This window comes from Poecilia latipinna, unplaced genomic scaffold, assembly GCF_001443285.1.
Source record: "Poecilia latipinna isolate Pla-1442-1.1 unplaced genomic scaffold, P_latipinna-1.0 Scaffold1232, whole genome shotgun sequence".
NCBI lineage: Eukaryota > Metazoa > Chordata > Actinopteri > Cyprinodontiformes > Poeciliidae > Poecilia > Poecilia latipinna.
Window position 1 is genome coordinate 177,985 of NW_015113848.1, and position 14,647 is coordinate 192,631.

General features: G+C 40.7%; 2 protein-coding genes across 3 annotated transcripts in view; both read right to left on the minus strand.

Annotated features, from left to right (window-relative positions):
* LOC106960825 (cartilage matrix protein-like) overlaps nucleotides 1–4,464 on the minus strand; it is a 12,180-nt gene extending 7,716 nt beyond the window's left edge. Inside the window, exons 1-4 of one of the 2 annotated variants that reach the window (XM_015054167.1) lie at nucleotides 4,225–4,464; nucleotides 2,148–2,332; nucleotides 1,510–1,674; nucleotides 1,211–1,433 (exon numbers count right to left, since the gene is read on the minus strand). In XM_015054167.1, the coding sequence (XP_014909653.1) occupies nucleotides 1,211–1,433; nucleotides 1,510–1,674; nucleotides 2,148–2,332; nucleotides 4,225–4,312 (661 nt within the window). In that variant the 5' untranslated portion in view covers nucleotides 4,313–4,464. The remainder of the gene's footprint in view (nucleotides 1–1,210; nucleotides 1,434–1,509; nucleotides 1,675–2,147; nucleotides 2,333–4,224) is intronic. The other variant, XM_015054166.1, reaches the window with a different exon arrangement.
* A 6,153-nt stretch (nucleotides 4,465–10,617) lies between these two features.
* Nucleotides 10,618–14,227, minus strand: LOC106960826 (homeobox protein NOBOX-like). The gene is made up of 3 exons (XM_015054168.1): nucleotides 13,982–14,227; nucleotides 12,986–13,281; nucleotides 10,618–11,216 (listed from the first exon to the last, which is right to left on the minus strand). The coding sequence occupies exons 1-3, from the start codon at nucleotides 14,206–14,208 to the stop codon at nucleotides 10,771–10,773; spliced, it is 969 nt and encodes a 322-aa protein (XP_014909654.1). The 5' UTR covers nucleotides 14,209–14,227; the 3' UTR covers nucleotides 10,618–10,770.
* Nucleotides 14,228–14,647: the final 420 nt, after the last annotated feature.

Below are 14,647 nucleotides of genomic sequence, written 5' to 3' on the forward strand. Positions count from 1 at the left end.
CCAGCGTTCTGACAACTATCCCAACATGCACCGCGCACGCTTCTTCTACGGGGAAAATGAAGTCTGCGGCTGCTTACCGTAGTTGCTAGACCTGTTGTGGCTCAATATTGGTCCATATATAAGGCGCACTGGATTATAAGGCGCACTGTCGGCTTTTGAGGAAATTGAAGGTTTTTAGGTGCGCCTGACAGTGCGGAAAATATGGTAATCAAAAAATAGTATTTGGCCCTATTCTGGTACCATTAGCATACTTAGCAAAGCTAACTATGCTTGGCATTGGTGAAGTTACCATTTACTATTACTTTGCTATTTTGTCACTTTGTAGTTTAATTTCATACCCAAGTATAAACCATAAGTCATAAAACTGAGGCATTTAGCCCATGAGTGATTTTCTTTGAACTTCTTTCCATCTCTCTTAAGCTAACTCTTAAAGGAGATTCATTTTTGGGGCCAGACAGATTGTTGCCTGCTACAGATCAGTCATTAACTGCTCATGTATGTACACCACATAGCTCCACTTCAAAAAGAACAAACTATCCCTTTAACATGTGAAGGAAATTATGCATATTTCCAGTGGATCTTTAAAACAATAGGTGGAAAAGGCTGGCGCAGCATGACTTTTTAAATATGTTGTGCTAATTTCTTTGTGTTGTACACATTTGTCTCCATTATGAAGTAAAAGTGCCGTCATGCAGCTCTGCCCTTGGAAGAAACGTCTGCAATAAGACGGGCTTCCATAGAGCGAGCAGCACAAAGCCCTGGATACTATCGCAGGCCGAGACCGCCCGAAGGGCGTCGCTAATTCAGTTTTAATGATTGTCACTAATAAATCGGTAATTACAGATGGATCAGTCTCGCTCCTCGATTATGAGAGAGTTGAGAGAGGAACAGGAGCAAATCTCCTTCCAAGAGATTGTTTCTGCCCTAATGTCCTCATGAAGCGGGAATTTTAAGGAGGTTTGATATGAATGGGTGAAATTAGCCCATCCATTATTTGAGTCTTGGCGAGGAGGCGCAGAGGACAAAAGAGAGGACACAATAAATTGGAATAAAAGATGATAGTCCTGACATCTTACCCTCTGTGCAAAGGGGCCAGCAGAAACTTCTCCACTGTGATGAAGACACGGATAGTAGCGGTCTAACTTCTCTTTCATTTGTGCTTGACTAATCCCTCCTCTTACTGTAAACATGGGTGGCTCTCTCATCTTACCACAGAAGGCCTCCTGAAACTTCTTGGTGAGCTTCTCAATGACGCTGTAGCTCTCCACATAGTCCACATGGTCATCCAGAGGCTCGCTGGCCATCTGCCTGAGGGTGGTCATGTCCACACGTCCCACACCGATGGAGAAAATTTCAATGCCTGCGTCACGCGCACGCTGTGCCACGTCCTTCACGTTGTCCTGCGGACGCCCGTCTGTCACGATGATGGCAACCTGTGGAAGCAAAATTGTTTAATATGAGTAAGCAGCCCACCAGGATTGGAGAATGGTTCTTAAATCTACGCCGGACCTTGCTGACATCAGGAGATTTGGCCCGAGCTCCCTCTGCCTCACTGAAGGCCACGTTCAGGGCGAACTGGATGGCCGATCCAGTCATCGTTCCAGTGGAAAGAGGCTCGATTTTGCTCACAGCCTTGACCAGAGCAATTTTGGTACGGTGAGTCTTCATAGACACCTACAGATCGGCAATGACAACGAGAGACGAGGGCAACATTTCCATTTTTAGAAATTTCTATGACTCAAGTATCAAGATTTTTCTGTAAATATTTTTATGACCTTATGAACATTTGAGAATATGTGTTTTCTTCAAATTATGCACAATGCTAAACCAAATCAACAATTTAGGTCCAGCGTAAGCTTAGACTTCACAATCTGGAAACTCAGTTTTCATGTGTCTTAACTTTTCCAGACTTGGACAAAAATAAAACTCCAAAAGCCAAAAAAGAAACGAAATATTTACTGATGTGCTCATTCAGCAAAAGATAAATACCATCTTATAAATATAAATCAGATTTGTGTCTTTCAGATAACTTAACATCTAAAGTCTGGAAACTCAAACACTTCTCCACGCTCATTTTTCCATACTTCATAAATAATCAACTTCCACACTATGCAAGATCTGTCAAGCTGTTGGGAACCAATCTCTACCTCATTCTTGACACGGCTGGCGTAATTAACGACTCCGACTCGGGTGGCGTTGGGTCCGACGTTCAGCCCGTTGATGACGTTTGTCAGGAAAACCTTCACCTGCTCAAACTCTGAAGGGCGAACGCTACGACTGCTGTCTACGATGAACACGAGGTCCGTGGGACGGGTTTTGCACAGACCTGCCACTGCACATGGAAGCAACCAGAATTATTTTTCATGTACTATATGTTTACATTTGTGATATTTCTAAGAAAAATAAAAACAGAATTACAGCGTTTAATGATAAAGGGCTATTAGATTAAAAAGCAGAGATGGGTGGAGAATTGTGGGAGGAGGCGAGAGGAGAAAGAAGGCAGTGAGAATGGATGGGCGAGGGGACGGAGGCTGCCGAAATGTATGTATGAGGAAGTGAGTGGAAACAGAGACGACTCGGCTTCAGAGATGGAAAGACGGAGGCAGAAATGGAGGAAAGATTGGGCAGAAAAACAGCAAGATATCTACTTTTAGAGATCAAAAATGAAGTAAAAGCTGATTCATGATTTTCTGTATTAAACGCAGCTTTTTAGCGCGACCAAAGAGATTTTGGGCCTTTCTCCAGCCAACATGTGCTCGGTTTGGATAAATACTAATTGGGTCTGGGCTCACAATGGGGTTTTGTACATAGTGTCCATTTGGGCTGACAAAGCACGGCCCATTCCAGAAGAGCCAATTGGACTCTCTATGTAGGTCTTAACTCTGTCTCTAATGGGTATTAAGAAACTCTGCTAAAGATGCACATTTATATGGGTTCCACTGTTTACCCAAAGTTGTCCAGCGTCAAATCTATGTAGGCAAATAACACGGCACTATTATATAATAATCCAATCTTTTGCTGCCAATTTCCCATCTAAATGGACCCCAAAAGTAAATACTGGGTGGGTCTAAACTAAACACAGGCTCACTCTTGTTTTCAATCTCAACTTTCACATTTCCTTCTGTTACAGCTTTTATTTATTTATTTATATTTTTTAAATCTAAAGCTTTCACCCTAAAAATAGACAAATACACTCTACCCTCAAGTGCCACACTGTTTTCACACATTTTCCAAACTTTATAACTGTCACCCACAACTTCCAAGCACCACACATGATTTACAAAAGTATTTAAATGAGCAAATGCCAACAGAAAATATGGATATAGAAACTAAAACTGCCTATACAACTTTAATAATCTGTATTATCCAAATTTTAGGCTTGGAAAAAAAAAATACATCCAGATTTTCAATCTTTGAACTAAATCCCAAATACTTTCGCCTACATTTTTATACTTACTTTTCTTCATAGTACCATAGGTCAGCTTATGTTGAAACTGATTTGAATATTTAATATTACAACTACTAATTTATAATAAAGTCTATATCTACCAAGGCTGTAATTCAGGATTTTTGATAGCTGGTGAAAAACCTGTGTATCTGTTACAAAGCTGTATACTGAGGTGAAGAAATTGGGTAGGTTACGTGTGAATTGCATGCCAGAGTTGGAAAAATATCATCTTGAATAAACAAAGTTGTATTTGACTTGCTTAAGTATTTAAGCAACATAATTATATGAGGTTAACTTACTTAGGCTAAATAAATAACGATGATTCTCTAAAGCTCTTAAATCAAAATGAGTGAAACCTGAAGAAACCCTGATAAATTTACACAACCAACCACAGCAGAATCAGCATATTGACATAATTTTATTCAATCTCATTTCAATCACAATAACTGAACTTGTTTTCTCTTTTAATTGTGATTATTCTGTAGCTTTTCTTAGTTATATAGTTAAACTCTTTCATTCACACAAACACCCACATATATATGTGAATGAAAAAAGAAAAAAAGGTTTATTTTTCAGTATAGTCTTAGTATTGATCTAAGTTAGTGATATTTTGACACTTTTGCACAAATATTTTTTTCAAACTATATTATGCATGGTTTAAAGTCTGAGAAAGTACGACAAGGAAATTGATTCAGATCTTTTCAGAATTAGAGTCCAGTGTTGGATCTCATCTGGGGTTTTGAGTTAGGCTTCAGGGGTTAAAAGGTCACTCTTACCCATAGCGGCGGCCATACGCTGATCAAAGGTGGCCTGAGCTCCGATAAGGCTGAGCAGCAGCAGGAAAAGCGGCACGGTGGGCGTCATGGTGAAAGGCAGGGGGTCCGAGCGCGGCCACAGACGGTCCAGCAGTGAGAAGCAGAAAGGAGACAGAATGGGCCGGAGGACGCTCCAGGTGATGGGGACAGCCACAAAGTGAGACCGAGTGAGGCTGAGCTGCAGGTTATCAATGCAAGAGCTTCATACACTCTGCCCACAAACAGCACCCCCCCCACTTCTCCACAGCTACAGTGTGGGTACGTGTGTGTGTGTGTGTTGTGTGTGCGGGAAAGGAAGGGAAATACCTGCCCGGGAAGGACCTAAATGGTGGGCAAGGAAATACAAACACCTTGATATGGCTAGGATGTCCAGGTAAACGTGTGTACAGCAGGAGATGTGTGTCTATGTGTGTGTGTGTCTGCGTGAGTGTGTGTGTGTCTAGCTGGGGGTGCAGGACCAACTGGGGTTTGGTGCACAGCGTGAGCGCCAGCTCTGCAGCTTCAGGTTGGATTTGGCCGAAGCTCAAATAAACACCAACATGAATTCCTCTTTTCTCCCCATGTTCACTCGTATAGCAAACACACGTTTGTGGGACGGAAGTGAACGAGAGCCATCGCACACAGCCTGCAGTGTTCCCGCCGTTCTGCATGACGGGTGTGTGTGTGTGTGAGTTTCTGTTCAAATTCAAAAGTACAAGCTACTTCCTGTCTGCTGAGTACAGTATGTAATGACCACCGTTTTGTGAACTTCTGTCGTTTTTCCATCGGTCGAAAAAATATTCAATAAACTTCATCACTAGTTAAATCTGTTGTACCCCTAAAACAGGTAAAAAGAAAAAATTCAAGATTACAAATTAAACTAATCAGACTTTTCTTTGAGCCCTGCGTTGACTTCTGTCTAGTGTCAGCAGGGCAAGGGCCCCAGTGGAGCAAACACACTATAAAAACACACTTTCATCAAGAAGCTCATATACACTTCTTTAATCTCACTAATCTAAAACAGAGACCCCTCTTTTCCCTTCAACGTCCCACTCCTCCCTACCCTCTCTACTCTGCATTCCTCCGTAACGCCACCCTCCCCTCCCCTCCACTGCGACCACCACCTCCTCACACACACACCACGAACAAGCCGCAATTGAGGGGAGCGGCCTGTACAGTACAGGAACTACCTGAACACATTTTCTCCTGAATGAGCAGCAGGGCTAACTGGAAACGCTACGTGTGAAGCGTGATGATGGGTTCAGGATGAAATAGGCGACATGTTTTTTTCTGGGACTTCATGTCATCTTTGGGGCGAAGGGGGGTTTTTTTATGCCTTAGACAGAATAACACACACAGTTATTTGTATAAGTGTATTCAAGGGGGTAGGAAAAAACACACACATGCACACAAACACCTGTGGTTATGTAATTTTGTCATCTTGGCAGATTGAACTGAACCCAAACAAGACGTTCTACCTCCATCCGTCAGTGTCTTATATAGCAAACAATAAGAGTTTCAATTTTGAGTCATTTGAGTATTTAAAATTTCATATCCGACGACCAGTTCTGCAAATAATACTTTTTAAATTCATTCTATGTTGAATTTATTAATAAATGTTTTTTTTTTTTTTTTTGTTTTTTTAAAGATGATCTATTGGACAGTTTTCATCCTTATGCTCTACTACAGTAGATATAATTAGTACGGACCTCTGGCTGTTAGAGAAACCCAACTTGGACTATTCTAAAATAAATACAGACCCGTTTCAAAACTATGTTTTAATTCAAAGACCTTTGAAAATTTGTTGTGGATGTACCGATTTAATTTCTGGTACAACTGAAAATTTTGGGTAATACCTAAACATTTTTAACAGATAGGTAATGATCGTTGGCAGCACTTGTGTCACTTTTTCCACTATCGTTATATTTGCGACTCGAGTTCAACTTGATTCTAAGTCACATGACTTCAGTCCACACATCTGGTTTTTCATTAGGGAAATTAAGAAATAATTGTTTAAAAAAAATAAAAATAAAAAATCCACCAGCACCACAGTTACTGGGTTCCAGTTAATTTCTATAAAATCGATGCATTTGTACGGAGCCCCAGAAGGGACATTGAAGGAAAAAAATCAACCCTCTCCTTTGCCGAGTTGACAGCTGTTTCATCAGGTTTTAAGTTTTTTAATACTCTTTACATTTTCAGTAAAGACACTGAACAGGTTTACGACCTACCCTTTCTGACCTATTGGCCATTTTTCTGGGTTGTCAGGATGCTGTTTCCTAATTAGGAAGGAAATTTGCTGCACTTGCTTTTTTTTTTTAGGGGTATTGTTGCTAAAAGTGAATAATGTACAAATGCATGCAAGACTTTTCAGATTTTAAGAAAATGTTATGTCATTTTCTTTCTTCATGTACTTTTTGTTGGTTTACCAAAAAAAAATTTGACAAAATATATTGAGATATGTTGATGTGATAAATATATTTAAGTATTTTTCTATGGGACTTTAAAATGATTTCGAAACCAATCCTTACTGGAAGTCACTGTTTCACCTGTTTATTTACTTTTATCCAGCATGCATATTTGGCGTGTTTGCTGTTTGTTTTTTTTTCCAGAAAAAGGAAATGTTCCTGTAATGCCTCTTTTCTCTGCCAAAGCAAACCATTCTGGCCTGTTTGATTTCAGAAAGTATTCCTCACAATAGTTTTGCCGGTTTATTTGCATATGAGTGGAAACCAGTGTGAGTCAAACGACTCCATCAGAGCCTCGCTGTGTGGCACCACGCATTTTTTGGTCCACAGCAAAACAGAAATATTTACCATCAACAGTGAGGTGAGATATTTTGTGCCGTTTGCCTTTATTTTTAAATTGATCAATGTTTGTCTCCTTATTCTGTAACCAACCTCTTTGCTTTCAATCTGTTATATTAATAAACTTTGTGCACCACTTTCAATAAACCCCAGTATTTGATTTAACCGTCAGGCCGCATGCTCGTTTGCACTGTCGCAAAGTTTGGGAAGACTGGGAGGATTTCATGTTTTTGACCACATCCATAAATATTGAAACAAGTTGCCTTTCTTCAAATCTCAGAATTCTGAGCAAATATTGACATGGTGGGGAGCGGGCTGGACCGAAGCATCCCATACCTGTGCTCCCACACACACACACATCCTCAAAGACAGCTGTGCTCTGAGCTTCCTTTGTTCACACGAGGGAAGTCCTGGAAAAATTAATTACATGAAGCTCGCCTCAGTCACATGACACATGAATATGAAGCAGTTTGAGTAGGCACACACCAAAAGAAGACGTGTAGTGTGTCAGACTTCACCTTGAAGTAAAATACGATCCCGAGCGAAAACATCACTGCAGAACGTCTGAACAGAGCTCTCACTCTTCGTTCAGAAAGAGAAGCGGGGTGTGTGTGTGTGTGTGTGTGTGTGTGTGTGTGTGTGGCGCGTGTGCGCGCTCAAGTGTGTTTCTGTACAGGAGAAATTTTTATGCATGTGTGAATTTGCGTGTTTGTGCTGCCCTTCCCCTGCCAACTATAACAGCTCCGCAGCCAGCATGCAGGAAGAAAGAGAGAGGTTCATTTAAAACCCAAATACGACTCTTACATAACCAACAGTTCTGTTCATCCCCAGATCCCCCCTGTTCCACCAACGCACACTCTCTCTCTCTCTCTTCATCCCCTCCACCGTTGTCTCCCTCCCACGCCGGCTGGCAGAGTCCACCCAATGTCCTCCTCTCGTCCCTTAGCAACAGCTCATCCCAGTTCTCCTCCCTTGTTCCCAGGCCAACTCACTGCCTTTGCTCCTGTTATCTTCTTTACGAACTCCCCCTTTGGTCCCTACTGCCACCTCCTCATCAAATAGTCCTTTCTCTTTCCTCCTCTGTCATCTAAGCTCTGTGTTATTGGAGAGCTATGAACATAGAATATTAAGTGGAGCTCCAACAAGAAACTTTTTTTGTTTTACTCGCACTGCTGGGAGAAAACCTGGCACTCTATTCCCCAAATGTTTTTTTTTTTTTTTTCTTTTTAATTCCAGTCTGAGGGAAAATGTTTTCAGCTGTTTCAGAGGCAGAGATTCATACAGGGATTTGATTTCCACATGCTCCTGTTACTGCCTTGCATACTAAGATTAAACAGAGCAGAAAGTGCAGTTTGTGTGCAAACACAGCAGATGGCAACACAGATTAAGGATCAGGCCTGTATATCTACGACTGTCTGGGATGCCTCAGTTCCAGCGACGGCTCCGTCCATATTTCACTGCGTCGGATTAGTCGCATATCCCACCAACTTCTCTTCTCCAGTGAGGAGACGTCTCTCAAAACCACCCTGCTAATCAAGAGTCCAGGATTTTTGCATACGACTACACAGTGCCCACTGGTGGGGTTTGGTTGTAGGCAAGATGAAGTTGCATGCTGCTAAAAGGTCTGAAACAAATACCCAGTTTTTCACATTTTATAATATACAAGTATTTCTAAGCACATCATGCTCTCCTGCCTGACCTGATCTGTCCTCACAATAAACGACAAGTGTAGTTTTTAAACCTCCTGTGTTGTTATAATGACCTGAAAAGCATTTTTAATTATGTTTTTTAAATAAATTGATGAGATTAGTTTTCTAACTCACATTTTATTAGTTTGTATAGCACCCAGAATTAGGTATTCTACTGATCTGGCACCAGATCTCTTCTCATTTTTGCCATCAGGAGAAAATGGACTTATTTCTGAGAACATTCAGGATTTTTGAAAAAGAGTTCACGACCCTCGGAGAACTGATACAAATTCAACAAGCTGAAGTATCGAGGGAACACCTTCTGAACATTGACTTTATTTTTAACCTTACTGGAGAATCAAGCAAAAACACTGTTTTAATTACTGAATCGTCTTTGCATTTATATAAAAACTAATCTATTAAGTTTCCTTGACTTTACACACATGAACATATTCTTAGCCAAAATTAGTGGATACTGTCTGTGTGGTCAATCATAATATGGGATAGGAAGACTGTATATTTAGATCAAACTGATCTGTCAGAATTAGCAACAACATTCATTTCTCAATGAATTTTGACAAAAACTATTTAATGACTAAAAGTCAGACCTATAACTGTCACTTTCTACCTACTGATGACTTCAGTAAAAGTTATTTCTTGACAAATGCCAGCTTGACGGGACGGGGCAAGACGAGGTTGTGTCTGGCACCTGGACGTTGGCAGGAAATACTTTGGATGGGGTGGAAAGTTTTATCAGGGTTCCTGACTGTGTGTAATTTCCTGAAATACCCAGGTGGCAGAAACTATAAGGGCTCATTAAACATTCAACATTTTTTAAGGCAACAGCAAACACTGACTTGCCACTTATAAGCCAGAACTTGTGGATATTTGACTTCACCAGAATCTGCACAGTTCTGAACTCAAAGCAACATTTTTGGCACCTGTTCATGTTTTAGCAGTTTCAAAAGCAGATGCATCTAAAATTATTCAACTCTTACTGCAAAGTAGGTATTCAGGAATACCTACTTTCCCATGAAAAATCACATGGGATTTTTCAATAAAATTCCAGTGAAGTGAATCGTGGTAGTGTTTCACTGGCTAAAATTATTGTGATAATATAACAGAAGGGAACAAATTTCCTGATTTCTTTTTTTAAGAACATTTAAACTCAAAGTGAGGCAGACTGAAAGCGACATGGTTGTGTTTCTAATTGTTGTTCAATGTATATTAGAGCTGCTGCAGAAATATAGTTACACAATAAAACAAAAATTTGATTTTACCCGTTATGGTCACTGAAATCATTCAATTTATCCATTTAATTTCAGGGACGTATGAAATTAAATGGATAAATTGTGATGCTGTCAGACTTCATGTATAGAAACCCATAAGATTGTAGCCACTGGGTTAAAGGCTCCAGGTTTGAGAAATTTACATAGTAAATAAAGAAAACAGAGTTTACTTGTGGAGACAAGAAAGCTATACCAGGGCTTCATCGTTTATACAAAAACTGTATTTACTTCTACAAAATAACTTATTTTTTACCAACCACTTCGCCTCACTCCATTATGTAAACTTTCAAAAATGGGCATTGAACAATCCTACATCTTATTTTAAACCTGAATAAAATAAAAACGTTACTAAATAAGGTTTTCCTTTTGTATTTGTTTACACCTTCCTTTCTTTTTTTTTTTTAGCATGTCCTAGCTCAGCATCAATCTGCCTTTACGATACCCAAGATAAAAACTTGGGCATGCTTGCTAAGATTTACAGGTTAAGAACCAAGTTGTGCACTTAAGGTCTAAAACAAAACTGTCTTGTATAAAAATATATATGATTTGTTAGCAGATAATCTGCTTTAAATGCAATTTAAGCAAATAAAATGAACCTTTCCATTTGCATTTATTGGAGCTGAGCTTTTTCACAGCCCATCGGAGTATTAAGATACAAACATTTCCACTCAGAAGATATATTAATAATACAAAATATACAAAAATGTTACACTATTTACACACAAGGCAAACTCAAACACAGATTCAAAACTGTATTGGGGAGAAATCACAGTGGAAGTGACTGTGAATCTCTCGAGGGCTGTCATACTCCAATTTAACACAAGAGGGTGATGTAGGGCTTTGAGGAGACGTGGAGTTGACCTGAGAGGGAAGCAGCGATGAAGAACTGGTCGGAGTAATCTCAGCTCTGAGACAGGAGGGTCGCAGAGTGGACACTGGTGGGAGGATGGCGGTGCCAGCGGGAACGTGTGACTGGGTCTCTGCTGCTTGCTGCAAGTTTGTATGTGAAGGGTTAAGCTCCCCCACCTGAAAGCCAGGATGGACAGGCAGGCTGGAGGTAGAGGGGGTCTGGTGGTCTCGAACGGATCCCAAGCTGGCCGAGTAGGTGGAGGGACACTGGGTGCGCTGGTGGACACCTGGCTGACTGTACAAGTTACTCCACGGATACGACTGGTACGATGCCACCCCACCTGGCAGAGGGAAAAGAAAAACAATTAAAAAACTACAGCAAATAAGCTTTTAATTGAGGAAAAAAAAAACACCAAGAGCAGGAATTTCTATTAAACCGTTTCATGGAATCGTTTCCCACAACATGGTACGGTTGTGGGAAACAGTTGCAGTGTAAGTGCTTTCTGAGAGGAAGAGTTCATTGCTGATGTATCAGCATTCCCTCTGGGTTACGGACCTGGAGAAGACTTTCAATGTACGCTAAAAATGAGAAGAGCTATCCAGGCTTAGAAGTATCACAATTATTTAAATAAAGTAAAAAAAATAAAAAAAATTAACAGAATAGCAATAATTGTTTTCTATGCTGGTTGGAAAGGTTTGGTCAGCTTCCGGTGTGTCCAAACTTTTGATTGATTGAAACTATGTCCAGAAAAGAGGGACCATCTACCTGCCATTACCCACCATGGAAACACCAAAAGATGAAGAGTCAAGCCCTGAAAAGCAGCTCAGATGAACCGACTTGCTCTGGATGCTACTCCTTATTCAGTTCCCATCGTATCTTTTTCTCTTTCTCATCCCAAATCTCTCATTAAGCCCAACAGCTGCTGCTGGTTCGCACAAACGTCTTACTGCACTGCAGCTGTCAGCCAGCTTCATCATTCTCATCTGCCACTCTTGTCATACATTTTATCCTCCATGGTGATGTGCACACAGATCCCAAAGACCAACACAAAACCTGTCTGATTATAAATTACGCAGTTCTTCTTTTTCGAGACTCATTCCTGCTCCTTGCCCAGAGCGCCATGCAGTCAGGGAGCAGCACATTTGAATTTAGTCAATGAGGAGAAATAGCTTTTAAGAAATATCTTATATTTCAGAAAACACAAAACAGGATCATTTTCAATGCTTTTTGGCATTAGAACCAGTTTCCAATGAGAAAAGTATATAAACTAATCAACCTGGACTGAATTATGTTACATAATTACAGATCCTTTAAAACCAAGTTAAAGCGTCATTCATTTATGAACCATTGCTGCATCAGTTCATTGGTATGTTCAGCAAATGTATGAAGAACCAGAATATATACAGTATCTGAATGTCCTATTGTTATTAATGCCAAACTTATGAACAGAGTCAGAAAAAGGGCTTTGAATTGACTGATCATAATCCCTGGAATAGCTATTAAATTGAAAATGAAATATAGTCTTTGAACATGATTGAATAATGATTGAATAACTTGCAAACAGAAACATCCGGATGCAGATCTTTTGATTTTGACAAAACACTGATTATGTGTGTATGTGGTTTCTCTTTCTCAGATTTTCAGATTTTCTAGCTGAAATAATATATTTTAATCCTGCAAGAATGAGGAAAATGAAGACAAACTTCCAAAATATACTGAAATTATTATTGTTATTCAGCTGCCCACGTAATCAAAGCTTTCTCAGGCACATTTTTGACTAATCTCAGCTTATTTAGATTGGTTACAGGTGCAGGACCATATGTTGCTCTACAGCCCGCATCTCAGTGCATTCACAGATGTGCAGATTATCCATCATGCGGGCACCAACCCTTCTCAGCAGCAAGAATTTCCAAAGATTATTTGTAGTGACGAACAGCAAACACAATCTGCAGCTCTGAGCAATTACTGCATTTAATTGAGTGAGATTTCCTTAATGCTGCTTTCAATTCAGCGAGGATTCAGAGGCTGAAGACAACTAAATGCATGCTTATTCTATGCTACACATTTAATGAATTTCCAAACAGCTTGGGTCTCGTCCCAGTGTCTCACCATGGTGGCCGGCTGGCTGCAGCAGGATCTGTCCGGTCCTCTGGGACTGAAAGTAGGTGTGACCACCTGTTGAGTACGTGACCAGTCCAGCCGAGCTTCCTCCAGGTGCAAACGTCAGGTAGGAGGTAGGGTTGGAGTCTGGAGGGTTGGGGGTGAGGTAGGGCGATGGAGTAAGGTAGGCCATGTGGGGTACAGATGTTTGAGGCTGATGCTGGCTGGTTGGAAAGGAGTTTTGAAGCTGATAAGACAACGAGCTGCTCTGCTGGCTCAGCTTCTCCGCAAAGTCAAAGAGTGAGCTGCAGGAATCACAAAAGACACATTAACAAATATAGGTATATATCCACTGAGAGCTACACAAGAGGTTTAACTGGATGCTGCTGACAAGGCACTGTGAGGTTTAAGCTCCCAGTACCATCAGTCCAAGAAACTGTCAGCTCAGCATCTACAGTTTTCACAACCTGGCAGGTGATGTTTGGGGCTAATGTTGGAGGTTCTCAGATTTGTCCCAATATATTATTTTTGTTGACGTTTTTTCCCTCACCACCCCAGAGCAGCAACAGCATATTCTTTATACATTCACTTAAAGTAAAAACAAAACACAATCCAGCCTTTCAAAATCCTGTCTTTTCCTAGTTCCATCATATATAAATGTGATTAGAGTCAACTGATTGCTTACATATTTTTCAAAGTGGGTCTTGCTCTGTGTTGCATTTTGAGTTTCCCCATTTCATTGGTGAAATCTCTAGCTGCTGTAAAACAAAGCTGTCTTTATTCAAATCAATTTATTAACTACAACAGTCTCGCAGCGTGACGTCTGAAATATTTCAGACCACCAGCTGTCACCCACTCTCTCGTACAACCGTCTCTGTGTGAGCCATCATCATTTCACAGGATCCCTCTCTGCCTACGCTCAGTCTCCCTGTCAGTTGTTGCACTTCTTCATCTTTGAATTATTCTCTGGTACTCGTAACACAGTTTACTGAGTTTTAAACTTACCTGGTATCATTCTGGTGAGACTGGGTGTCGTAATGAGCCAACGAGGCACCGCTCTCCAGAGCGTCGAGAAACAGAGGTGGGGTTTGGGCTGGGGTGTTGAGCAGAGACTGAGTCAGTGTGACAGAGTTGAACACAGGAGGAAGAAGAGGGAGGCTGGCTCGACGCAGGGGGGGAGGGCTGTGCATGGGACGGGGGTGATGATACTCTTGCAAATTCCCCGAGCTCATTTCTCTCCCTGTGCTCTGACCTTCAAGATAAAACAAATGTGTAAAAAAAAAAATCCCATACATCAAGAATAACTTATCATAATACACCAAGAAATAAACTGTTTGGTAAAACATAGCAGTGGTTAAAGGAAGCAATTCACTGCATCACTTGTCTGACCACTACGTTCTGCTGACGCTTAGAAATACAAAAAATAAGGTCAAAACAGAGCTACAGTTAAATTATGTCCAGCTAAGACAAAGCACTGCGTGAAAGAGCTGAAAATGTATTCATTCATTCATTCCCAAGAGAGTGGGCTGCAGAAGAAGTCGTAGAAGTATATGTATGCTCTCTCAAAAGATGTGTGGCGGTTTCATCCAACCAGATCAGAAATAAGCAGATGAAGCTGAGGCACCAGATAGTCCAGTGGATTCTGGCAAATTGGGGACCAAAGTTGCAGCA

What these genes read in the sequence shown, in the direction of transcription:
- LOC106960826 (XM_015054168.1), bottom strand. Translation starts at nt 14,208, where the DNA reads ATGAGCTCGGGGAATTTGCAAGAGTATCATCACCCCCGTCCCATGCAC. An exon ending in TCTCACCAGAATGATACCAG is followed by an intron (nt 13,282 to 13,981) that starts GTAAGTTTAAAA and finishes TGATTCCTGCAG; the next exon opens with CTCACTCTTTGACTTTGCGG. An exon ending in GCAGCCAGCCGGCCACCATG is followed by an intron (nt 11,217 to 12,985) that starts GTGAGACACTGG and finishes TCCCTCTGCCAG; the next exon opens with GTGGGGTGGCATCGTACCAG.